Source organism: Martes martes (assembly GCF_963455335.1).
Source record: "Martes martes genome assembly, chromosome: 16".
NCBI classification, from domain to species: domain Eukaryota; kingdom Metazoa; phylum Chordata; class Mammalia; order Carnivora; family Mustelidae; genus Martes; species Martes martes.
The window spans coordinates 39,285,303-39,312,484 of NC_137904.1; the positions used below are offsets into that span (position 1 = coordinate 39,285,303).

The 27,182-nt window shown below is 44.1% G+C and overlaps 1 protein-coding gene across 1 annotated transcript; it reads left to right on the plus strand.

Moving 5' to 3' along the window:
* Positions 1-10,117: 10,117 nt before the first annotated feature.
* TOB1 (transducer of ERBB2, 1) lies at positions 10,118-13,526 on the plus strand. Its single transcript, XM_080825450.1, has 2 exons — positions 10,118-10,398; positions 12,320-13,526. The coding sequence occupies exon 2, from the start codon at positions 12,465-12,467 to the stop codon at positions 13,500-13,502; it is 1,038 nt and encodes a 345-aa protein (XP_080681576.1). The 5' UTR covers positions 10,118-10,398; positions 12,320-12,464; the 3' UTR covers positions 13,503-13,526.
* The last annotated feature ends 13,656 nt before the right edge of the window (positions 13,527-27,182 follow it).

Below are 27,182 nucleotides of genomic sequence, written 5' to 3' on the forward strand. Positions count from 1 at the left end.
TCTATATCTGTAAATCCTTTAATAAAGTTCATAAGTTTTTTTTTCCATAACTCCTGTACACTTCTGACAATTTGTTCCTAAGTACCTTTTTGTTTTTCTTATTAACGTGAGTTATATCTTTTTTCTATCATATTTCCTAATTTATTATTGCCGATATATAGGAAAGCTGCTGGCTTTTGTGTATGTGTGTATCTTTCCTTTCTAATTTGCCACCTGGTAAGATTCTTTTATAAGCCATAATTATTTTTCGAGGTGTTGATCTTGGAGGTTCTGCAGGAATAATCATAACACCTAGAAATAATGCCATTTGTCTCTTTCCATGTTTATGTGTACCTCTTATTTTTTCTTTTCTTTTCTTTTCTTTTTTTTTTTTTTAAGATCTTATTTATTTGACAGACAGAGATCACAAGTAGGCAGAGAGGCAGACAGAGAGAGAGGAAGGGAAGCAGGCTCCCTGCTTGATCCCAGGACTCTGGGATGATGACCTGAGTGAAGGCAGAGGCTTTAACCCACTGAGCCACCCAGGCACCCCGACCTCTTGTTTTTCCATCTTACTGCAATGACTGGGTACTCCAGGCAAGTGTACTAATAACAATGGTATTGGGGCGTGTGGGTGGCTCAGTCAAGTTCAGTGTCTGCCTTCGGCTCAGGTCATGATTTCAGGGTCCTGGGATCGAGCCCCATTTCGTTTCAGGCTCCCTGCTCAGTGGGGAGCCTGCTTTTTCCTCTCCACCTTCTGCTCCCCCTGCTCATGCTCTCTCTATCTCTCCCTCTCTCAAATTAATAAATAAAATCTTTAAAAAAAAAAACAGTTTCAACTTGGTTTGTCTCAATCCTGCCTTTCAAGAAAATGCTTCTAATACTTTGCCATTAAGTTTAGCATTTTCTGTAGCTGTAGGTTTCTGATGGAGACTTTATCAAGTTCAGGATGTTTTCTTTCTTTCTTTCTTTCTTTTTTTTTTTTTTAAGTTTATTTATTTGAGTAACCTCTACACCCACTGTGGGGTTCAAGCTCATGACCCTGAAATCAAGAGCTGTGCATTCCACCCACTGAGACAGCCAGGCGCCCCAAAGATGTTTTCTTTCCCACTTCACTTGTGAGAAGGTTTTCTGTTTTGTTTTGTTTTGTTTTCCCAATCATGAAATGGTATTGTATTTTATTAAATGTGTGTAGAGGTTTTTTTATTTTTGCTTTCTGGGTTTTTTTTTTTTTTGTATCAGTTGAAATGATCAGAATTTTCCTCTCTTTAATATAATAAAGTAGTGAATTTCATTAACAAATATCTTAATGTTGAACCATCCTTGCATTGCTTTAATACACTGATCCAATTTGCTAACATTTCATTTAGGATTTTAAAAATCTGTGTTTATAAGCAAATTTAGCTTTTGGTTTCCTTCTTGGTTGCTCTGTGCTTGTCCCCACTTTGGTATCAGAATTATGCCAGCCTCATGGAATGAGATCGTGAGATCTTACCATAAAAGCACACTGGCCTCATTTCTTTTCCATGGGTAGATTTGACTTTTTAAGTTTTTTTTAAGTAGGCTGTATGCCCAACCTGGGGCTTGAAGTCAGGACCCTGAGATCCAGAATCACATGTTCCACCAACTAAGCCAGCCAGGTGCCCCACTATGGGCAGATCGGAAACTGTTTTCTTCCATTCTGGGTGGTCTACTTGCACTTGACACTATTTATTGAGTCAGTTGAGATAATTTATAATTTCCCTGAGAATTATAATATTCACCCCGATTTAATCCAGTTGCACATAGGATTCTCTAAATTCTTTAATAACCTCTGTTTCCATAATCATGTTCTCTTCTTGCTTCTAAAATCATCAGTTTGGGCCCTTTTCCCTTAATCAGACTTATACAAATCTTATCTATTTTATCAATCATCAGCTTTTGATTTGAGAAACCTGATATTTGTTATTTCGCCCATTTTGTCTTTATTAATTCTTATCTTCTACTTGAGTTAGGTTTATTTTTGCTTCTCTTTTTCCAGCAACCTGAACTACATGCTTAGATAACTTAGTTTCAGTTTTTCTTGTTTTGTAATGTTTAAGGTAATAAATTTCCCTCCAATTACCACTCTCTCTGCATCATATAGAACGGGGCATGTAGTGTCCATGTTGTCATTACTCTAAAGTGATCCATGTGTCAGCTTTGATTTCCTATTTCACTACAGATTACGGAAATCTCGATTCTGATTTCCTCTTTAATGCAAAAACTACTGCAAAAAGTGCTTTAAAATTGCAAATGGATAGATTTTCTTTTCTTTCTTTCTTTCTTCTTCTTTTTTTTTTGTGCTACATTTTTCGTTGATTTCTCACTGTTAAGGCTCTGTGGACTGTTTCAGAAGGTTTCTACTCTGGGCAATTTATGGAAATTTTCTTTGTGATCTACTACACAGGCAAATTTAAACTTCTCCATGGATGCTTGAAAAGAACGTCTATCCTTGGCAAGTCCTACAAGAATAGAGATATCTACCAAATCAAGCGTGTAACTCAAACCTTTACTTTTTATCTAATTAATAAATCAATTTCTGCTTATGATTTAATTATTTCCTCTGATTGTTTTCTTCACTCTTAACTTCCAGAATTCCAATTTTGGTCATTATGGAATCTCCTAGAGCTATTCTGCATGTCGCTTAGTATTTTTTCATATTAACCATAGTGAGACTAGAAGAACGGTGATTTAACTTTAGAATCCAAATGCCACTGGGCATGTGAAGTCATGTGGTGATTCATTGTGTAAGTACTGCCCAAGTGACACATTTTTAACAAGTCAAAAAAACACAGCATACATGGGGAGAAACACGCTGGGGTGTGCATGGCCGAATAGCAGAAGGCTGAAATTTATGAAATGGAAAAAGTCAGTTCAGCCAAATATTTACGAAGCGTTCTGTGAATGGCACAGGCACAGGGCAGTGGAAGGTTCTGCCCTGCCCTGGTGGCCACGCAGACCTCTTGGAAGCCAGGACCTGCACTGATTTCATATAGTTAAGTAACCAAAAGACAGCACACACTTTCCTGCCAAATGAATGGCCCAGGCATCAAGTGTTACCGCAGTCCAGGGAAAGGGGAGATGGAAGCTGTGAACACAAGACTGCTTATGTAGAAACCTACCCCAGCTGCTTTTAGCCAAAAAACTCAAGATGCCTCTTAGGCACCCTTAGGTTCTCTTGGTCTCACCTCCTTTCCTTCTAGATGTCTCCTTCTAGGCGCCACACAGGCTCTGGCTAACTTCTCACCGCTGCATCGGACTTTCCAGCTCACCCTGTGTCACTGGCCTCCTGCCTCGAGACTTCCCATCTGACATGGAGGTGCAGGACCCCGTTTGTTCTCCAAGCGATTTCACAGGCATGATCTCGTTCGATCTTCACACAGCTCAGCCGGAGTTACTGCTTCCATACGTTAACTGAGGGCCAAGGCTCCGTGCAGCCGCACTGGGCTCATCCTTGGCAGAACAGGACTTAAACACAGACGCTCTCTTTTCCAGTTCCTCATGTTTCCACTGCAGTCAGCTACAGCTGAGGTAGCCACAAGGTGGGCGCAATGCTGGGTACATCCTATGTCCGCACGTGAGCGCGCAAAGGCGAGAGGGACTATTTCAAGTAGTCACCACTCAACAGGGTGATGTGGCAGAAAGATCAAGGAGAAAGAAAATTAAGTAACGATCACTAGAACTGCGGTTGTTGCTTTTTTAAAGCACTGATAACCTTCCAATTGGGCCAAATGCTAAAAAGTCAAACAATAGATAAGAAATCAAGGTTCTAGGGGCACCTGGGTGGCTCAGTGGGTTGAGCCTCTGCCTTCAGCTCAGGTCATGATCTCAGGGTCCTGGGATCGAGCCCTGCATCTGGCTCTCTGCTCAGCAGGGAGCCTGCTTCTCCCTCTCTCTCTGCCTGCCTCTCTGCCTACTTGTGATCTCTGTCTGTCAAAAAAAAAAAAAAATTCTTAAAAATAAATAAATAAATAAATAAGGTGGATGAAAAGTACAAGGGGAATATAGTCAATGATGCAATAACATTGTATGGTGACAGACAATCACTACACTTATCCTGATGAGCACTGAGTAATGTAGATAGAACTGTCAAATCACTACGTCTTACCCCTGAAACTAATATGACATTGTATGGCAAATCTACTTCAGTAATAAATTTAAAATATTTTTTATGTTTGTTAAATACAATTGCTTTTATACAGAAGAATTGTTAAGAACCCACATGCTGAGCAACAATCAAAGTATTCTAAATCAGAGAATGCAGTCCTTATCAATGATAATCATGACAATGTTGAGTGTCAGGGGAAAATAGAAATAACACAATGCTGAGTGCACTGCAGGATACAAATCTACAAATGTGGTAGAAATTCATTCATAAAGAATCAGAGCAGGACGCTTACAATGGTTATCATCATCGCATGGTGAGATTAAAGGTGATCGCTATTTTCTTTATCTGTGTTTTCCAAATTTTCTACAATGACCATTTTTTTGTTTGTTTGTTTAAGTATGCTCCATGCCCAGCATGGAGTCCAGTGCAGGGCTTGAACTCATGACCCTGAGATCAAGACCTGAGCTGAGATCAAGAGTTGGATGCTTAACCAAATAAGCCACCCAGACACCCCTCCAGGTTTTATAAGGAGAAAGTCTAGATAATATTCAGACTAGATAAATTTTCTTTTTTTTTTTTTTAAGAATCAAGTTCAGGTTTCCTTAAAAGATGTTAAATCAGTATTTTTGATGAGAATATGTTCAGCTGTAAGTCATGGAGCATTTCATATGGGTTAAAAAGTAGAGTAGAGCTAGGTAGTCACTAGCTTTGGTCAGAGCCTGTATCTCTGTGATTATCTTGCATCCTCTTCATGGTGCTAAAAAGGCAGCTATAGCTCCTGCTATCAGATTCATGTTAAGGCAGAAAAAAAGGTGGAAATTTCCCAGTGGTGATTTTTTTTAAAAATTTTTAAATTTTTAAATTTTTTTTTTCCCCAGTGGTGATTTTTTATAATGGTGCCAAATTCATTGACATTCCTCCCTTTAGAGGTGGGGAGGGGACGTCTCTGTGATTTCCTCTTGACTCTAGACAGGCTTATGATTACTTCCACCAATGGATATAGCAGTAGTGGTGTTTTGTGACTTCCAAGGCTTGGTTAATAGAAGGCCATGGACCTTTCATGTCCTTCTCTTAGAATGTTCGCTCTTCAGAAACCACCCCCCCGCCCTGCCCGGGATTCCTCCTCTCAGAACCAACTGCCACGCTGTGAGAAGCCCAAGCCACAGGGAGAGTTCAGGGGCCATTTGCAGATGTTCCAGTGTACAGTGCCAACTGAGCCCAGCCTTTGGTCATCGTAGCCCAGGTGCTAGAAAGATTAAGCGAAAAGGCCTCCAGATTCATGCTGTTCAACTCAGGAGCAACTGGCCACCTGTGGTTATTTCAATTTACATTTAATTAAAATTAAATGAGAACGTTAGTTCCTCAGTCACCCTGGCCACCTTTCAAGGGCTCAATAATCACATGTGACTCGTGGCTATCATATTGGACAATATAGGTACAGCAAGTTTCTATCATTAGAGAAAGTTCCATTAGACACATCTCCTCCAGAGGATTCTTGAGTGCTTGAGCCCCACACCCCGGCCCCCCCTCCCCACCCTGTGCCCTGGCTGAAGCTCCGGATGTTGTGGGGCATAGAAAAGCCATCTGTCCCCTGTACCCTGTCTGAATTCCTGACCTATAGGATCCCAGAACACAATCAATTGGGTGTTTGATGCTACTAAGTTTTGGATAGTGTGTTATGTAGCTATAGCAACTGGAATAATTTCCTTTGACAAGAAGAGCAAAGCTTTCTCAGAAACCATCCTGGCTAACCTCTGTTGATGTCACATTGGTAGAGCAGTGTCACAATGTCACCCCACTGCAGCGAAGACTGGGAAAACATGGAGTTGGCTCTTATGGTTTCATGCATGGGTCGGTGTGTGCGTACGTGCGTGTGAGCATGTATTTTCTTTCTCAAATACCATATATATATTTCTGGACCGTGTATCTATTGTCTAAACTAGAATTTGGTGTATACAATTCATTTGAGTAAGCAGAGCTGCGTTAACAGATGCACTCTATGCTTTAAATTTATGTATCATTACAATAGAGCACTTTCAGTTTTTCTTAACATAGTGCACAATAGGTGAGATCTAGAATTCATATAGTTAAAGCATTCTGATATTATTAATCAATGTAAATCAATTAATGTTTTTGGTATGCAGACTGTTGCGAACACTGTATCACTCCCAGAATCTGCAACTACAATCTCTTCCTCCTTGGCTAATGGAAAGAAATTCAAAGATTTGGCTTGGATTTTTGTTCACTGAGATAATAGGGAGTTAAAAAAAAAAAAGATAATAGGGAGTAAGCAAGTTATAAGGACATGTTCTCCTATCCGACCAATTACTTCGGTGGAAATGCTTGTTCCAAAGATAAGTGGGTTTGTTCAAACACACTGAGGATCCTTCAGTCATAAATGTGCAACTTTCTTTGAAAAATGTTTAGGGAAAAGTGGGTTTACTTGGTTTTTAATAAGTCAGTGATTAGTTTATAATTGTTCCTTACCAATAATTTTAAAATTTGTATAGTTTAGGTTACATGACTATCCACAAGAAATCAATAACATTAACGACAAAAACATTATGCTTGTTATGTCGTCTTTCAACTAAAGATACAAGGCTGATTCTCTAGAAGTGAAACAACCTTTAGTAAGGACACATTAGGTGATGGTGAATATCCTATAATCCTCAGTTTACAAAGAAACAAGAGTGAAAATTCGAAGGACACGTTTGTCAGAAATCCAGGTGTGAGTGAGTGTGTGTGTGTGTGTGTGTGTTTATGTGTGAATGAGATAATAATTCAGAGCACTTTCAAGAACCGTGTTTCACAATGAAATTGAAACACATTCATTTACCAAACAATCATAAGCTTCAGTGTGAGACACTGCTCTAGGAATTAATTGTGTGGAACACAGGCAGGGAAAGGCAAAGATTGTGATTTTCAGTGACTATTAGTTGCCCACAGAGAGGAATTCCTATTGCTGTGATACCCTTCAGAGCCTCATATCAATGCTTTTTTTCCCTCCATAAGTCAAAATAATCATTTGGCAATCCAGTCCCCTGTGCAATTTCAAAGTAAATGTGAAATAGTAACAAGTCATACAAGGGGCCTTTAAAGTGTAAAACTTGGATAAAGGGAGTTTTATCCATTGTGACTTGGAAGGATATGAATTTGGTTTCCCTTTTATTTGCAATCTATATCTTTAAAACAACTACGTTGTTTACCTTAGGGGCACTGAGTTTTAAATGTGGAATTTTTTAATTGAAAGAGATGTTAAGAGATTATGTAATCCAACCCCTTTTTGTAGGTGAGAGAACTGAAGGTTGATAGAAATGGATAAAATTCAGATCTCCCAACACCTGCCCTTCAGATGACATGGGGCCTCAATGTGTGTGTGTGTGTGTGTGTGTGTGTGTTCATATTTGTTTTGAAACATTCTCATACCCTTGGACTAAGCTGCAATAACTCATACATTTTTTGACATCTAAATTTTTTATTTAAAAATTCAATTTACTGCTATCGCTAATTAATTAGAACCTATCAGATGACTGCTCCTGAATTTTAAGCCTGAGATTATAGATTGGGGACGTTCAGAAAAGAGAATTTGTGCCTTCCCTTTGAGAATTTGTGAAAAGTATAGATAAGGTTGACAAAATTACAATTCATCTATCTTTGGTTAGACATTTTAATCTCAGCTGAGCCTAATATACTCCTCTAATTATAGTGATATACTTTCCAAATTACAAATCAAGACACATGGCCAGACACAAGGTCCTGCAATGCTGGGTGTTTGGTACAGCAAATATTATTTGCCTAATGGTAAGAGAAATTATGCCATGGGGCACAGGAAAGATGAAATGTTTCTCTTGATAGGCCATTCCCCAAATATCCTATCTTTCTTCTTGTAATTTCTGTGCTCAACTAATTATAAAATTTTTAAAAACTCATTTTTTAATAACAAATGAAATGGATATTCATTTTAGAAAACAAAAAAAATACAACTGAGCAAAAAGTAGTAAACACTGAAAGAATATATCTTGATGCAGAGAAACATTTAACTTAAAATGTTTCCAAAAATAAAATAAAATAAAACACATCCACACTTTCGCAATCAAATCCCACTTTTCCTTGCTACAAAAAATCCAAAGACTAAAAAATCGGAATTTAAAGAGTCTTTGAGTCAAACTTGAATGTTCTTAAAACACGCCACCTGAGTTTTGGGAATCCGAGCAATAAACATGAAATCAGCCACCTGGCCACTCCCACCCTCAACCCATCGGCCACCTGACCGCTTCCACCCTCAACCCGTAGCACACACCAATCTTCCCTCCTCCTCCCGCACACTTCGGGGACTTTAGATATATCCTCTATCGATTGGGTTCCTTCTAAAGGGGAACGGGGGCGGAGGCAGGAGGGCATGAGAGGGTGGAGAAAAAGACCACGATCGGATCTTGCATCCCTAAAGCGCAAAGCCTCTAGGCCTAACACCTACAGCGGGTGCTTGTGCAAGGAGCACAGCTGGTCGACACAGCCGGCTCCGCGGACACCCTACTCCGCGGGGTGTTGCGCTTTAACTTCCTTATAGCAGGTTGAGAGTGCAGGCCCCACAGTTTTAAGAGGAAGGCGGAGCCCCAACTGGTGTTTTTCCAGGAAGCACTTCTGGAGTGCAGAGCAAAGGGAGGAGAAGGCCAGCGCTGGGCGTTTCATTCATTGCTCCTCTCTCTCCCCTTCCACCCTTCCCTCCCCTTAGACTTTCTCTCCCCTTTCCCCTAGCGAGTTTGACGTCGGTCTCCTGGATACCAGACAGCCAATCGCCTAGCTGCTAAGGGAGAAGCGCGGCCAATCAGGCGTCGTTGCTACCTGTGAGCAATATTTTTAGCAGAGAACGACGCTCGGTTCCACTCCCCTGTAACTTTGTGTATTTCTCCGCCGCAGGTTGTGAAAAGGGGCGCTTACCGGCCTCCCTTGAGTCCCTCTCGTTCCGCGCTCCCTATTTACCCGCTCGTAGTTCAACCGAAGAGCATCCTAAACGCACCTTACGGGAAGGCACCGTGTGTATTGTGTGTATTGATGTTAAAGGACACTTGAAATACACGCATGTATATATACACTTAGATACGTACGCAATTTGGCACGGAGGCCTAGGCTGGGACATTGGGAATAAAATGTGGTTCTTCTTACAGTCTCAGGCCACCCCCACGTCCAAGTTGCTGCCGGGTCGCAAGGGGAGGTTGTGATGTGGGATGCGGAGGCAGTTAAACTGTCACCTAGGCGGGAGGTGTGGCCAGGTGGACTCCCTTCCCCACCCCCAGCCTAGCACGGCCGCTTTGGGTTCTGCTGTTGCCACTCTCTGGGTGGCAGTTGGCCTAGGCCCCGGAGGTGATTAATATTCAATTAACCGGATGCACGAGTCCCTGTCACACAGTTCGTCCTTTCTCTAGACTCTCCCGGGTGCACTGGAGGCCGATTTGGTAGCTCGTCCACGAGTGGGATTTTCCTGGGCCACAGTCCCACTCGGGTATGGCATTTTTTGTAAACTGTCCCCTCCCTCTCGAGGCCTCGGGCTCTTCTCCCCGTTGTTCCCTGCCGCTCCGCCACCTGCCTCGCTCCCCTCCCCCCTTCTCTCTGGGGCTCTCCTCCAAGACCGAGCGTCAGCCGCCCCACCCACCACCGTCGCCCTCACTGGCACTTCTCTCCTCCAGTCCCTTTCCTAGTTTTCTCTTAGTCCCGCCCACAGTGCCTCCAGGACGTCGACTCATTGGCCGTCGTGGAGCCCGAGGGGTGTGGCCATACGTACTGGGCCCTCCGCCGCCCGTCAGGACATGGGCAGGCGGGACCTGACCAATGGCGTCGAGGGGCAGGGCAGGGGCGGAGCCGCCGCAGAGGGTCTGGGGTGAGGGGCAGGAGGGCGGGGAATGGTTACGCGGCCCCGAGCATGTGTGACGCGAGGCGGGCGCGCGCGCACCCCTACGGGAGGGGATGGGGGCGGGGAGGAGACTATAAAACGAGAGGCGGGGCGCGCGCCGCGGCAGAAGGAGCGAAGCTCTGGCCCGGCGCGCAGTGGTCATAGTACGGGGATGCTGGGCCGGGCACCGGGCTGTGTGGAGAAGTGAGCGCGCTCGCCTGACCTGTCCCCGCCACCCCGAGCCACAGGGGGCGAGTTCTCGAGGCCCGCGCCGAGGCCCCCGTCCTCCGCCCGGCGACGCCGTCTTGCATTCAGCCTGCTGGCCGCTGCCGATCCTCCCGAGCCCCCGCCCTGCCGCCCCTTCTCCCCCGCCCCGCGGCCGGCTCTGTGGTGGAAGCAGCCCGTAAGTATCGAGGGGAGGCGGGCGGGGTCCGGGGACCGAGGGGCTCCGGCTGCGTCGAGCCCCGGGCCCTCGGGGACGGCGGCGTCGCGGCCCGGGCGCAGAGAGGAGCGGCTCCGAGGGGAGCGGCTCCGAGGGGCCCCAGCGCGCCCGGGACCTGGAGGCGGGGCCGGCCGGCGCGTCGGGCTCGGCCGGGGCCGGGAGGGTAAACGGGGAAGGGCGGCCCTGGCCGAGCTGACCGGGAACCGGGGGTTGGGGCGCCGGGGAGGAGCGGCGAGCTCGAGGGGGACCGCGGGGTCCGCGGGGCTGGTGGACGCCGGGACCGAAAAGGGTGCGGGGGAGCCGGTGCTCCCCGGGCTCTGGCCGGGTCCCAGGAGCCTCGGGCGGGGGGCGGGAGCGGGAGCGGCGGGTCAGGTTACGGCGGGGGGAGGGGAGCGGCTGACCCGGAGCGGCGGGCGCCCCGACCTGCCCGGTGTCCGGCCCCGATTAGTTGCTTTGCCATTTCTCGTGGTCTTCCTCCTCCTCCTTTTTGGAGGAGACTTGTACTCTCCTCTCCCTCTCCTCCTCCTCCTCCTCTCCTCCTCTCTTCTCCTCTCCTCCTCCTCCTCCTCTTGCTGCTGCTGCTGCTCCGGCGCTTGGGCTCCGAGGGCTGTGAGCAGAAATCTAATGAGACCCAACTGGCTGTTTATGTAATTCTTCACACTCCTGTCTTAAGGCGTTGCTTTAAAACTACCTTCGGCGGAGCCTGAATTTCTCTCGGTTGCACCGTCTAGCGTTTTGGCTTAATCAGCTGCCTCTGCCGGCTCCCAGGCTTCGGGCTTGCAAAGTGTAGTTTGAGGGCAGCCAGGGATCCTTTTCCCTTTGTCACCACGAATATGAAAAATGGAACAGATGGATTAATACCAACTTGATTTTTAAAACGTCCTTGTAAATCAACCTCAGTGTACAAATAGATCCCTTTTGCAAATATCTTCTGTTTGCCCTTGATCTTTTCTTATCCCCACCCAGTGCTGATCCAGCAAACGTTTAAAGGTCGACCTTATCGTACAAGCCTCTCGCGCGGTCCTCTTATCGTGAAGGAGGGAGGTGGTTTTGAAAATCAGAATAGAACTCAGAAACCCTGGCCTTTAAAGAGAATAATCAATAGAGTTTTGAAATTAATTGTTGCCTTTGTTACATTTGCTACCAAAGAGGTATTTTCTGATTTTGAAAAATACACACTGAAAAGAAGCACAGAGAAGCTCGATTATTACATTGTATGCCCTTAGTGTATTTAAGACGGCAGCTATGTAGGATAATTTGGTTCATAATTATCCTTCACTAGGATGGCAATTCATTTAGCATTTAGTATTTTTAATTTTAGCATCATGTACTTTGGAAATTAATTTTCCTGACTTCTCCAGTGTCTAAACATTTAACGATAGAGCAGATCGAAGGAGCATATATCCAGGATGAACTGAAATACAGAATTCACTTCTAAATTAGTGAATAGGAATTTGATCGCTTTCTAAAACTGGTATATATGTGTGTGGAGGTGGGTGGATGGGTGTGCAGAGTAGAGTTTCCAATAAATATTCTTTTGAGAACTGAGGGAAGAAATACACTTCATATGCTGGAGATACATATCTACATACATATATATATATTTTTTTTAGCGTTGTATTCAGAAAAAAAGAAGTAAATAATAGGGTTTTAAATACATTGTTTTAACTGTAAATACTAAATTGTCCCCTGAGGTTTTGAACTTTAATAAACAATTTTCTATTGTATGTTCCTTTATTTTGTGCTGATTATATTTTTCTGACTTTCAGCCTATTAGACTTTTTCAAAAGTAAAATTACTCTGGGAGTAAGAAGAGGTTGTGGGACTTAGATTTCTCTTATTTGGACATGTTTGTTTTTGTTTTGTTTTGTTTTTCTTTAAGGAGCAAGACCACTGAAGGTGAAGGATAATCTACAAAGTACCAGCACTTTGAATGAAAATTTGTTTCTCTGCCACAAACTGAACACTTTTGTGTGCGTGTGTGGGGGGAAGTTGAAACACAAATCTCACTTTGTGGCATAGCAGCTATGCAGCTTGAAATCCAAGTAGCACTAAATTTTATTATTTCATATTTGTACAATAAGCTTCCCAGGAGACGTGTCAACATTTTTGGTGAAGAGCTTGAAAGACTTCTTAAGAAGAAATATGAAGGGCACTGGTATCCTGAAAAGCCATACAAAGGATCAGGGTTTAGATGTATACACATAGGGGAGAAAGTGGACCCAGTGATTGAACAAGCATCCAAAGAGAGTGGTTTGGACATTGATGATGTTCGTGGCAATCTGCCACAGGATCTTAGTGTTTGGATCGACCCATTTGAGGTTTCCTACCAAATTGGTGAAAAGGGACCAGTGAAGGTGCTTTATGTGGATGATAATAATGAAAATGGATGTGAGTTGGATAAGGAGATCAAAAACAGCTTTAACCCAGAGGCCCAGGTTTTTATGCCCATCAGTGACCCAGCCTCATCAGTGTCCAGCTCTCCGTCGCCTCCCTTTGGTCACTCTGCTGCTGTAAGCCCTACCTTCATGCCCCGGTCCACGCAGCCTTTAACCTTTACCACTGCCACTTTTGCTGCCACCAAGTTCGGCTCTACCAAAATGAAGAATAGTGGCCGCAGCAACAAGGTTGCACGTACTTCTCCTATCAACCTCGGCTTGAATGTGAATGACCTCTTGAAGCAGAAAGCCATCTCTTCCTCAATGCACTCTCTGTACGGGCTCGGCCTGGGCAGCCAGCAGCAGCCCCAGCAGCAGCAGCAGCCCTCCCAGCCGCCACCGCCGCCACCGCCACCGCAGCCGCAGCCGCAGCAGAAAGCCTCCGCTCTTTCTCCCAATGCCAAGGAATTTATTTTTCCTAACATGCAGGGTCAAGGTAGTAGTACCAATGGAATGTTCCCAGGTGACAGCCCCCTTAACCTCAGTCCTCTCCAGTACAGTAATGCCTTTGATGTGTTTGCGGCCTATGGAGGCCTCAACGAGAAGTCTTTTGTAGATGGCTTGAATTTTAGCTTAAATAACATGCAGTATTCTAACCAGCAATTCCAGCCTGTCATGGCTAACTAAAAAGGAAAAAAAAAAAAAAAAGAATCCTACAAGTTAAAATGCACGGGCCCAAGGGGGACTTTTTTTTCACCTCCTTGAGATTTTTTTTTTTTTTAAGCTTATAGTAAGGATACATTCAAGCTTGGTTACAAAAATAAAACCTGCATCATTTTTCATTTGCCAACCAAGCACAAAGTTATTTTATACTGACTGTATATTTTAAAGTATACTCTCAGATATGGCCTCTTACAGTATTTAAGATATAGCAAGGACATGGCTGATTTTTTTTTTATAAAAAATTGGCACTAATAAGTGGGTTTATTGGTCTTTTCTAATTGTATAATTTAATTTAGTACAAAGTTTGTAAAATATCAGAGGATATATATATTGTTTCTACGACACGGTATTGCATTTATATCTTTTTACTACAGTGACCTGTGACAGCAGCAGCTTCATGTATTTTTTTTACTGAAATTGTAAAATATCCATCTTAAAGACATCAACTATTCTCAAAATTGTGTACAGGATATTCCTTTAGTGGTGGAATTAAAATGTACGAATATTTGCTTTTTCAAAAAAATGTATTTTCTGTTAAAGGTTTAAAGATTTTTGCTATATATTATGGAAGAAAATGTAATCGTAAATATTAATTTTGTACCTATATTGTGCAATACTTGAAAAAAACGGTATAAAAGTATTTTGAGTCAGTGTCTTACATGTTAAGAGGGACTGAAATAGTTTATATTAAGTTTGTATTAAAATTCTTTAAAATTAAAAACGCTTATCGTGGTCTTTGTTTTGAAGCCTTGGCCAAGAGCTCCCTCTGGAATTACGATGTAAATGCTAGTGCTGCCGAGAGGTCTGACTCCCAGAATCACGAAGGAGTGGTGGAAAAGCTGTTGTACTGCACCAGATAGTAGCAGTTGGCCACATACAATGTCTTGTCAAAACGGCGCAGCCTGACCAATGCTTGGGATGGCTTTATTTACATATTTTTAAGCAACTTTATTCAGCCCACATCTGTCTCCTTGCGAATAGGGATGGTTATGCTAAGGCTAGGCAACCGTGTTTTACTGCAAGTGTTAAATTGTGTTGTGCTGACATCTAAGAGTCAGATGATGAAATTCACTCATGTAACTGGAGAGGATTTATTTGAAATGTATATGGGGAGATGAATAGCTCAGAAACCTTGCTAGGACAAAGCAGCCAACCTAACTATTTAAAAAGAAGATTAGGTCTGTTTACTAATCCTTACACTTAAAGTTCAGTCATATTTAGCTGGAGAATTTATGATCAAAATCTGCTCAGGACAGGGTGCTAAATGTTAGTATTTGTGTGTGTTTTCCCAGTAAGAAAGTTTATTTTTCTTTCTTTTTTAAATACAATTGTTTTGCCAACCTGCTGCTTTGGGAGAAGAGGGAAGGTTCAGAGGTTACTCACCTGTAATGTGTCAAATTGTAGTGGCCTGGTAGGAATGGAATTTTTAAAAAGTGATGAGTTGGAAGTAGGAGACACTATTTTTAAAGTAAAATGAGTCATTTCACTGTTTAAATGTCCATTGATAGTGTTGACATAGTATGGGTGAGAAAATTGCCTGGAATTGGAAGGAAACTACATTTATAGTAAGGAACCAGCACTGTCTAGGATACTGCTGAAATAAATTTGGTCTTAAATGAGTTTTTTGGACACCAGTGTACAAAAGCCTTTTGTCTGCTACCCATGCAGTTTAGAGCAATAAAAAGTTTTAAGGAAACAAGCACTGGGAATAGCCGAGCTGAGCTGTTTCATCCGCTCCATGGTGAGGCCTTTGTCCTTGAGTGGACAGAATGAGGCTATGAAGAAGTACTGGGATAGTGAGTGGAACAGGCAGAGAGCGGTCTGCCAGCATTATCAATTACGTGCTTTTGTGATCCCCAAGTCTGAACGGCTGTAAGAACAATCATAATGGTTTTAAGCACTAGTTTCTGCTAGAGACTTGGGGGTGAAGTTATCATAGACTTAACAGATAATTGCCTTTTTACAAAGACAACATGCTCTTTCTGAAAATCAGAATTAAAGCAGCTGGCTAGTAGGTACACAACAGAATTTGGAACAGTCTGGAACACTAATACAATCAGATTTTAAACAATTGAGCTTAATGTAAATATGAATATCCTCCACATCTTAGGGATGTGCATAGTGCCAAAAGATTGGAGAAATGTCATATTGCTATGTTTGTTGGTTTGGTACTTGAATCTTGTTCAGTTTCAAAAAACTCCATTTAATTAGAGCTCGGTATTCTTGAGGACTTTTTTTTTTTTTTTAAGATTTTATTTATTTATTTGACAGAGATCACAAGTAGGCAGAGAGGCAGGCAGAGCGAGAGAGGAGGAAACAGGCTTCCTGCTAAGCAGAGAGCCCAATGTGGGACTCGATCCAAGAACCCCGGGATCATGACCTGAGCTGAAGGCAGAAGCCTTAACCCACTGAGCCACCCAGGCACCCCTTGAGTACTTTTTTTTTTTTTTAAAGAATGAACAGGGACTGTTTTCATGTCCTTTTTGCTCATTAGGAAGATGTTTTTAAAGTTTTATTTTATTTCCAGTTAACATACAGTGAATTAGTAGGTTCAGGTGTACAATATAGGGACTCAACACTTGCATACATTACTGGTGGCTTATCACCAGTAATCCCCATCATCTATTTCATCTATCTGATACCCTGCATCTCCCCTCTGATAATCATCAGTTTGCTCTCTACAGTTAAGAGTCTGTTCTTTGGTTTGTCTCTCTCTTTTTTCCCCCTTTGTTCTGTTTCTTAAATTCCACATATGAGTGAAATCACATCATCTTTGTCTTTCTCAGACTGACTTCTTTCACTTAGCATTATACTCTAGCTCTATGTTTGTAGTTGCACATGGCAAGGTTTCTTTCTTTTTATGGAGGAATTATATTCCATATTTTGTGTGTGTGTATCCATTCCTCAATCAATGGACACTTGAGCTGTTTCCATAATTTGACTACTATAGATAATGCTGCTATAAAGGTCAGGGTGCATGTATCCCTTTGACTTTGTATTCTTTGGATAGATAGCTAGTAATGCAATTGCTGAATCATAGGGTAGTTCTATTTTTAACTTTTTGAGGAACCTCCATACTGTTTTCCAGAGTCGCTGCACCAGTTTACATTCCCACCATGAGGCTTCCCCTTTCTCCACATCCTTGCCAACACATGTTTCATGTGTTTTTTTATTTTAGCCAAGGAATGGCAATTTTTCTTCCTAAGATTTTACTTTTCAGTAATTTCTACACCCAGCGTGGGGCTCGAACTCACAACCCCGAGATCAAGAGTCATAAGCTCCACTGAGTGAGCCAGCCAAGGATCCTCAGGAATGGAAATTTTTTTAAGAAAATTAAAAAAAAAAAAAAAAAATTTTTTTTTTAATTTAAATTCAATTCGCCAACATAAAGTACATCATTAGTTTCAGATTAGTTTCAGTAGCATTCAGGAATTCATCAGTTCCATATAACACCCAGTGCTCATTACATGACATGCTGTCCTTAATGCCTGTCACCCAGTTACCCCATACCCCACCCACCTCCCCTCCAGCAGCCCTCAGTTTCTTTCCTGTAGTTAAGAGTCAAAAGGTGTGGGGCACCTGGGTGGCCTAGTGGGTTAAGCCTCTGCCTTTCGCTCAGGTCATGATCTCAGGGTCCTGGGATTGAGCCCCGCATCCCAGGATCCAGCCCCGCGTAGGGCTGTCTGCTTGGCAGGGAGCCTGCTTCCCTCTCTCTCTCTGCCTGCCTCTCTGCCTACTTGTGATCTCTCTTTCTCTCTGTCAAATAAATAAAATCTTTTTAAAAATCAAAAAAAAAAAAAAGAGTCAAAAGGTGATTTGCTTAGCACTCCTTATAAAGCCTTAGAAAAGCTTACTTACATCTTGGTCCCAAATCTTTTGCTTCTCACTCTGCTACCACATTTTGGTTCCTTTGTGGAAAGTGTTTTGGTTGACGATTTGATGAGTTAATTATCTTTTTTTTTTTTTAAGATTTTATTTTTAAGTAATCTCTAAACCCAGCAGCCCTGAGATCAAGAGTCACATGTACTACTGTCTGAGCTAGCCAGGTGCCCCTGATGAGTTAATTATCTTCATAGGTCTTTCCCATTGTTTTCACTTCTGTAAATATGGACACTACGGTAGCCCGATCCTGGTGTCCCAAATACTGCCTTACAGATGGCATAGCTTGTTGATGAGTGAATAAGTTGGTACTAAAAAGTAGCTCTCTGGGTTTCAAATAATTCCTTTACTGCCTATCGTCTCTAAAATCCGGTATATTGTCAAATCTCCTTTGAATAGCTTCAACCTATATTAGATGACAAATGTAGGCCTTCAGTCAGAATACCTCCTTAAAAATAATGATAATCTTTATTTACTGTGATTAACTTCTTAGTTTTTGAAGGTGAAATTAAAGGTGCCCTGAGTTTAAAATGTTCTAATATGTGTTGGTGTTAATTTCATTCTCATATACATGGCTTACATGCATTTTTTTTTTAAAAGATTTTATTTATTTATTTAGTGTTGTTGGGAGTATTTAATTTTTAAAAATTTTTTATTTTTATTAACATATAATGTATTCTTTTCCCCGGGGGAGGATTTTATTTATTTATATGACAGAGAGAAACACAGAGAGAGAGGGGACACAAGCAGGGGCAGTGGGAGAAGGAGAGAAGCAGGCTTCCAGTTTAGCAGGGAACCCGATGTGGGGCTCGATGTGGGGCTTGATCCCAGGACCCTGGGATCATGACCTGAGCTGAAGGCAGAGGCTTTAACCCACTGAGCCACCCAGGTGCCCCTCTTTTGTTTTGTTTTTGTTTTTGTTTTTTTGGTATTAGATTAGGAAGACACTATCTTCATGTTTAATGAAACTTGGATTGCTATCTGTGCATATAACTGGAAAATTAGTCCAACGCTTCCATTAAAGCCGTTTTTTAAAAAATGTTTTTAATCATTTGGTTAACAAATACTCACACAGCCCTTACTATGTACCATGCACAGTTCCAACACAGTTTACAGAAGGGGAGTTCAGACGGTTAACTCACCCATGATGGTATGGCCAGTAAGTGGCAGACTTGGAATTCCAACTCAGTAAACTTCCAGAGTTTATGCTCTTCAAGTCAATGCTTTGTTCCCTGGGATTAGTTGTTCTTCTGGTTTGAAGTCAGGGGAATAAGACTATTTTTGATGTATTAGCCACATGACTGGTAAAATCTACAGGAGTGTTCGTGAGAAGAGTCTAATGGGAGGCTCTTGGCCATGCTTAGAAGTCATGATGATATATTGGGGGAGATATTTTATATTTCTGGTGGCCACATGGAAAATGTTTTTAGAAATCATTAAGTCAGTGCTTTAATTTTGTTGATTTTCTTAATTCAATTGTGTAAATTACTTCTCTCATTTTAGAACCACTGCATGATTCCCTCAGACAATAAGGACTGTAGACTTAGCGGCCCCATTCCTTCTAAGTAAAATTGTAATTGTTGGCCTCCTAGAGCTGTTTTCACATACATTCCTCACCTGTGCTATTGATAAACACCAGAAGGAAAGGTCAAGTCAGTCACCAAAATAGTCTTCCAACAATGTGTTCTCTAGTACATATGATCTGTTTCTAAGTTACTTGGAAATACATGATTTCTGTATGTATAGTTGTGGTAAGTGGTCTTCTTACCCTTATTTTAAAACATTAAGGATGTCAAATGACCTCTTATTTCAAACTGGTTCTGAAAGCCTTCCTTGAAAAAAAATAAAAATAAATTTCGGTTTAAAAATTTTAGTCACATTTTAGGGGTGCCTGGGTGGCTCAGTGGGTTAAGCCTCTGCCTTCGGCTCAGGTCATGATCTCAGGGTCCTGGGATTGAGCCCCGAGTCGGGCTCTCTGCTCGGCGGGGAGCCTGCTCCCCCCCCGCCACCCCGCCTGCCTCTCTGCCTACTTGTGATCTCTCTCTGTCAAATAAATAAAAAAAGTATTAAAAAAAAAGTCACATTTTAGAAGCATAGCTATTATGGGTGAACTTACATTCCCATTAGTGTTGCTACAAGTTTGGGGACATGTATACACTGCACAGTGGGGGCACCTGGGTGGCTCAGTAGGTTAGGTGTCCTGCTCTTGGTTGGGCTCAAATTATGATCTCAGGGTCATGGGATAGAGCCTCGAGTCAGGCTCTGTGCTCAATGTGGAATCTGCTTGTCCCTCTCCCGCTGCTCCTCCCTCCACACACATACACACACACACACACACACACATTCTCTCTCTCTCTCTCTCAGATAAATCTCAAAAAACAAAACAAAAACTGCACAGTAAACAGAAAAACCCATTTTTTAATGGCTCCGAATAATTTTGGTAGTTTCTATGTGGATTAAATCTTGTTATACCGGGTGCCAATCTTTTAGATTTGGAGGTAGTTAGAATTTGATTGGACCAAATATTGCTGAACCCTTGTCTGGGCCTTTCGAAGTTTAGCTTGGGCTGAAAGTCGTCTTATTAATGGAACGTGAAGTAGTAAATGTCTACTAACCGTTTCTCAATATTTGGGGTTTAAGATTTATATTTTAGAAGACTTGCTTTATATAGAACCCATAAGTGGAGCTTTGAGATCACCTCACAAACCCTAGAAGAAAACAGTGAGGGGACAGTTCATGTGTGCAGGCTATTTGAAAGGGAGTCTAATTCCTTCCCTAAGCATAGTAAGTGATCTGGCTCTGATGACTCAGTTTCCCCATCTGCAGAATGGGTAGGGTGGGCTCCGTGTACTTCCCCAGGCAGTTCGTGAGGTGCTAATCCCCTCGCTATGAAGAGCTGTCAGTGAGGTCATGGAACATATGTTCTCAGGGGTTTACTGTAGTTAGAAGACACGAAGTCTAGACTTTGACCCTCAGTTTGTTGACCTTTGAAATCGGAAACGTAAATGCAGACCCCAAGCGCCTTTATTATAGCGACATTTTGTTGTCCAGTCTGTTATTTGCAACCACAGAGAATTAAAAACTCTACGGCAATATCCTAAAAGCTACTCTATCCATGTTTCAGTGATAAATAGCACTGAATGTGTGTGTCTGGTTTTGAGGCACTGGTGGGGAAACCGTGTTTCAGCATTCTTTTTCATACAATCAGCAAGTTGATTTAAACCCAGAACACAAGTTGACGTTCCTTTTGAGAGCAGCCGAAAAGGTGGCCGAAGAGTCCATGCTGTTGTGAAAAGTACTGAAATGGTGGTTGCTGTTTAAACAACACTGGCTCGGGCATAGGAGTTAAAGGTAGCTCTGGTGAGAGGCGTGTCCTACTACAGAGAATGGTGCTATCTTTATTTTAGTGCAGGTGGAAAAGAAGAGGAGGTTTGCTTTACAGAAGGGAAAAACATTGAGGACTTGGAAGGAAAAACACATTCCGCCTGGCATTATGAGTACTTTACTTCACTGATAAAATATGACCACTGTGCAGAACAGAGAACAGGTGTAAAATATTTTTAGACAAACCTTGGCATATACTGTAGGTCGTTTCCCTTCTGTCTATACACCCAAGTCTTTCAAAGATAACTGTGGAAAAACCACATTTACCAAATAAGCTAGACGATCCACATTTACCAAATAAGCTAGACCTTGCTTTTATGGTTTTCAGGTACTAAATGTTAAAGCCAAACATAAACTTCCTTCCCAGCCATCAGGTTGCAGCCGGTTTCAAACACTGGGGCTCCGTGTGTCCTTCTACAGATCTGGAGCTTCCTTTTCTTTCCTGAGCACTGTTGAGAGAGCTGGGGGAGCATGGCGTCGTGGCCTGGAGCATGCAGGAAGAAATGTGACAAGCATGGACATGGCAGCACGCTAGGCTGGTTTATAGCAAATGGGTATAAATCGATGCCTTCTGGATACCGATGGAAGGGAATGCTGGATCCCCCTTCCGTCGGTATGGGTTATGAAATGGAGTCGCGTTGTCCGTTTTAGCCCGGATGCTCCATGACACGGGCTTGGTCGTTCTGGACACATCCCCTCCTCTACATGCAAGGTGCTCCTTTCAGTTGGCTTTCCCATGCTACCTCCCCCGGCCCCCCACACACATTCCATCAGTTGCTAGAAAGGATGAAGGTTGGATTTTGATTTGTTTTGTAATGGGCATGCCTGGTCTTTTCCCACTCTGATTATCCAGATCTGCCTACTGACCCCAGAGCTCTGTTCCCAATAAGAACACCCTGTGTCTTTTAAACTACCTGTCATTGTGAAGTTCCAGTGGCGTCCCAGTGACTTCCTTTCTGCTAACTCCTTTCCATTTCCAGGAAACGTGATGGGATCTCCAAACCACTTCAGTCCAAAGCTTAAGACAGCTGCAGTCCCTGGGCAGTCTTTCTAGAAACTGAGGTGTCACCAGAGGGCCTTTAAAGACTCTGGGAACTACCCAGTTTTCAGAGGGCTATAAAGAATCTTACATGGGGGGTGCCTGGGTGGCTCAGTGGGTTAAAGCCTCTGCCTTGGGCTCAGGTCATGATCCCAGAGTCCTGGGATCGAGCCCCGCATCGAACCCCACATCAAGCCCTGCGTTGGGCTCTCTGCTCAGCAGGGAGCCTGCTTCCCCCTCTCTCTGCCTGCCTCTCTGCCTACTTGTGATGTCTCTCTCTGTCAAATAAATAAATAAAATCGTAAAAAAAAAAAAATCTTACCTGGGACATGTCATCTTTCTGAATTCTGTGATAGAGTGGGAGAAACTTCTTTTGTGTTTTGTTTGCTTGATTTCTTTTGTAGCTTAGGAAGAAATGTTTTTTGGGAGGAGACTTGTTTATTATCTGAGACACAAAAGTTCAAAGAACTTTTTGGATTCTGTGTAAAGGGAATAGACAGATGGAGGTGAGACCTTACGTCCCCCAGGAGCCTCTGCCTGAGGAGAAGGATCTGGCAGCAGGTGGGAAGGTGACAAGGGTGTGTCTCCTCTATCTGTCCCTCCTACAGGATCTGGGAAAGGGGAGAGAACAGTGCAGGGGGAGCCTCTGTACACCCCGCGTTGGGACTTGTCCTGGCGATCAGTTCCCCTTGGTGGAGGCTTTGCAGAAGTCCAGAGACCCAGGACAATACCCCTAGTGTGGACACACCACACTTTCCTGACGGTTGTGTGGTTTTTTCCAGACTTGGAAGGAGGGTGGCTGTACCCGTACCTTGCATGCTGCCTCTTTGAGTGATCATGACTTTGGCATTATCTGGACTCGGCAGGAGTCCAGAGGGAACAACCAAAGTCAGAAGCAACCAACGCTTTGTAGTATTTACTATGTGCTAGATAGTGTTCTAAACACTTGTATGTTTTAACTCCTATAATTTCACAAGAGCCCTCTGAAGGCTGTGCTGTTTCCTGCATTTATACATAAAAAAATGGAAGCAGGGAGCTTGTGATGGATATAGCCAGGGGAGCCAGGACTTGAGCTGTGGGATTCTGTTTCCAAAGTCTGCAGTCCTTCCCCATTACCCTGCATGGCATTCAATTATTCAGGGGACGTTATCCAAAATGCACTTTGCCCGGAGCTCCCTGGGCACGCCCTGCGTGGTCCTAAAAGGGGTGGTTTGCTCAGCAGGTCCCACCTCATTTTAATATCGCCTCTGCTGCGAAAACCCAGTGGAAGAGACTGTGAGAACTGGAGGGTCACGGGCTGGTAGTGCACATCACTGCTGCCGTCTGGGCACTCAGATTCTGCGGAAAATCACCACCGGCACTACCCACACCCGAGGTCTACAGTCCTGGGTTTTCCTCCTACTTAGGGCGGCAAAAGGGTGAGGCTGACTCAGTAGCTGCTCTGGGGTGAGATTCCATTCAGGTCCCTGGATTGCCTCAGACAGAGGGAGATATCATTTGAACCAATCCCCGTATCAACCCCTCAGTACATTTATTGAGTATCTACGGGGTTAGGAACTCGTGGTGATGCATGGAAACCTTTAGGACCTTTCAAGCAGCTTACGTCCTAAGGAAAGATAACCCACATGCCCTAATGATCAGACACAGGAGAATGTGGAGGTATGAACAAAAACAGGAGAGCGTGTGCCCGTCTGAGGGATTCTAGATCGCAGGGGGAGTTACCACGTGACGAAGGGGTCATGCAGGGAAGCACGTGGTCCCTCCCAGTTCCAGCCTCAGTGGCAGAAAAACCTGGTCCTGGTTCTTTTTCTCCAATGGATGTGTCCACAGCGGGAAGAATGTGTGCTAACCCTTGAGGGAAAAAGCCAAGGAAACCAGAACGAGAGGCTCGGCTGCCAACCCATCACTCCCGGGAGAAACTGCCTTGGACTTTGGGTATTTTAATTTTTTTTCTTTGTTCCGAGTTTTGAACTGAAAGACACTGTGAAAGAGAGCTGGTTTAGAACTCTGTTCATCAAGCCCAGGGGTGGGATGGGGACGTTAGGGAGAGAAGTCCAAGGGAGGGAGGGGTGGTGGTCAGGGGTGGTAGGTGGCGGGGGAGGGATGGTTCTCATTATTATCTTTTCAAGATGCTTATCCTGGAAACCTCCTCAGGCTAGAAGCTCCCTCTAGGGGTCATTGCATTTGTGTTCCTACCTTTAGAGACAAAACTCTGTTTTTGTTAAGTATCAGGGTTCACAGCAGGTAACACCCTCCCAGAAGCTGGTGTTGGTGGAATGCACGTGTTCACTGCAGAAACTCAGATACCCCCGGGCACTCCCACCTGCCGTCTGCCATCACCACACTCTACTCCTAGCCAAGGGAACCAGTCTTTTCAGAGCTCAACTGTTCCGTTTTCCAGTTTGGCTTTTTGGACGCTTACAGTATCTTCCAGTTTGAGCATAAATCAAAGAATGGGGCTTTGAAGGAAAAGCTTAATATAAATCCAAGCCAGAAATGAACAGTCCCAAATAACTTTTCTCCTGGGTCACTTTCCCTGGGTAATGCCTTTCCCCAGGCTCCCCCAGGCTCCCTCAGGCTTCCTTTGTGGCTGAGTACTCTGTCATCCTCTGAAAATACTGCTGCAACCTGGCCAAACCCCTTCACGTGACCTGCGATGTTCAGAGAGCATCACTTCTTGAAAGGAGAATGTATCTTGCTTTGAAACAGAAAACACCAGTGTCTGATCCCTGTCTCACCCCACTTTCCCCAGCAGGGACGGAGGTCTGGGCCCCTCAATTTCCCCTAGAGCATCCTTGGTAACTGCTAAGAACTAAGTAAGAATTTTCTAGAGTAGTGTAGGGGCCTCATTAAGCCTCCAAATAAAATTATTCCCAGTAACCCTGCGCAAGAAAGAAAATGGGCTTTGGAGGAATACTTTGAACTGAATCCCAACGCACCCTTGAATAGCCATGTCCTGCTAAACCTACTCATCCTCAGATCTCCTATCTGAAGTCCTGCTTGTTACGGGCAGTGTGTGGATTATGTAAGATACAGAGCGCATTAAACCTAATCCTCTTCCCCGTAGGGAATCACCGGAACTCTCTCTCCTCTTCCGTGAGATGGGGCTTGAACCCCTTAGGCTCCCCCCTCTTTCTCTTCCTGTGGCTTAGCCCAAGGGCGTGGGCTCAGCCTTCTTAGCGGAGGACGGCTGGCCTTAAGACATGCATTTGCAGGAGAATCCTACACAGTGACACTTCACTGTGGATTAGCCCGGAGAAGAGAGGAAGCAGAAGTGAGAGGAAACCATAGTCACTGTTCTGTGTTGGAAGATGCTGTACATTTATTTTTTTAAAAAGATTTTATTTGTTTTGGGGCGCCTGGGTGGCTCAGTGGGTTAAGCGTCTGCCTTCGGCTCAGGTCATGATCTCAGGGTCCTGGAATGGAGCCCCGCATCCGGCTCTCTGCTTGGCGGGGAGCCTGCTTCCCCCTCTCTCTCTCTGCCTGCTTCTCTGCCTACTTGTGATTTCTCTGTCAAATAAATAAAATCTTTATAAAAAAAGATTTTATTTGTTTTGAGAGAGAGAGAACACAAGCAGGGGGAGAGGCAGAGGGAGAAGCAGGCTCCCCGCGGAGCCTAATGCGGGCCTCAATCCCAGGACCCTGAGATGATGACCTGAGCCAAAGGCAGACACTTAACCAACGGGGCCACCCAGGCGCCCCGATGCTGTACACTTAAATGCACGGGCTTTGGAGTCACATACACTGACCTAGGCTTGGTTTGCTGCTTGGCCAGGGGCCTTGGGCAAATGATTCAATCTCTGTGAGCTTCAATTTCATCATTTCTGAAATGGAGAGAATATTAAATGGTGGCAAATAATATACACCTGCCAGAGTTGTGAAGATTTAGTGAGATACTGCATGAGCACATATTAGGTGCTGTTAACTCTTAGTAACAGAGATGACTCATCCTGCTGCCAGGCATCTAATTGGTAACACCTTCTGGGGTGGGCATGGGTCACCAGGTGTGTAAGTCTCCCTAAGGCTGCACTCTACTCATCCAGGAAGACCAGGGTTCTCCTCTTCTTAGGGTCATGAGGTGTAATTGTTGGTTGTGATGATCATAAGGATTGCTTCAAGTCTGAGTCATTTGGTCACATCAAGACTCCAAGGCCATTACCCTTCTATTCTGTTGTCCCTTGTGGTGCATTGGGATGGGGCGTAATGCTTGAGACGAGGTCGGTGAGAGCTCGGCTCCATGCCCTGAGGTTCTGGAACCAGGAATGAAGGATGGGGAAACGCTCTCAGGGCCTCCATGGACGCCATTACTTGACACCATTACCAGACTTTGTTTCTGCTTCCTGGTCTCCAGCTGCACAATCTAGAGTCTCTCTCTCTCCCCTTCTTTCTTCTCTCCCCTCCTCTCCAGCCACCTTCATCCTGGGTTCTTCCTTTGCCCGCAGAAGAGAGTGCATCTGTTCTTTCTTTGCTGTCCAAGGGCAGCTTTGGGGAAAGGAGCCTGTTCTCACATCCGGGTTCTTGCTCCAGCCATGGGCAGCAACAAGAAACAGCTTGTTTCTACCTCGAACTGGAGCAGCCAGGCCCGGGACTGACTGTGCAATTATTATTCCATTTTGCAAATGAAGTTGCTGAGGCCCAGGGAGATGAACTTTTCTGAAGTCACACAGCCAGTGTGAGAGCCCAGGCAGTCTGACTCGAGCGCCCAGGCCCTTCCAACACTCTGACCTTTCCTCATTGCCGCCCACCCTGGACACTAAGGAGATTTGGAGACCCTGAGGCCTAAAATATCTGGTGCCCTTTTATGCGATTGAATTAGAGCAGCAATGACCATAACAAAACAATTCTTAGACCTTTAGTCAGTTCTTCCGCACAAGAAACAAGATGGCGGCTGCAGCATGGGTCTCTGAAGAGCTGTGGAGTGACTGACCCACTGGTAGACCAATTCTTGGGGGACGCATGGCAGCAAATGCCATGGGCACCGTGCCGTGCCATGAGAGGATGTGGCTTCTCATTCCCACCGTCTCCTCCTCATGGGCTGTCACTCTCCATCCCATTTAGTTGGAAGCATAAACCCAGTGTCCCCTGGTGCCATCACCCGATGGGGCTGTGTATGCGGGTGCTAATCTGTATGCCTCTTTTCTTTGGGGTGGGGGGCAGGAAAACAGTTTATTTATTGAGAGTGAAGTGGGGTGGGGAGTTTGAGGGCACAGTGTCTTTTGCTCACATCCTGCTTTCTCCCATAGTGGCTCCCCTGGAAAACCCAGGTTGACAAGAGCTGAGGGGAGAGAGTTGGGGGAAAAGGGGAGGGGTGCTCATGGGAGCCAGAGACAAGGCAGTCTGAG

Excerpts from the sequence above, each read along its gene's own strand:
- TOB1 (XM_080825450.1), top strand. The coding sequence starts at position 12,465 with ATGCAGCTTGAAATCCAAGTAGCACTAAATTTTATTATTTCATATTTG.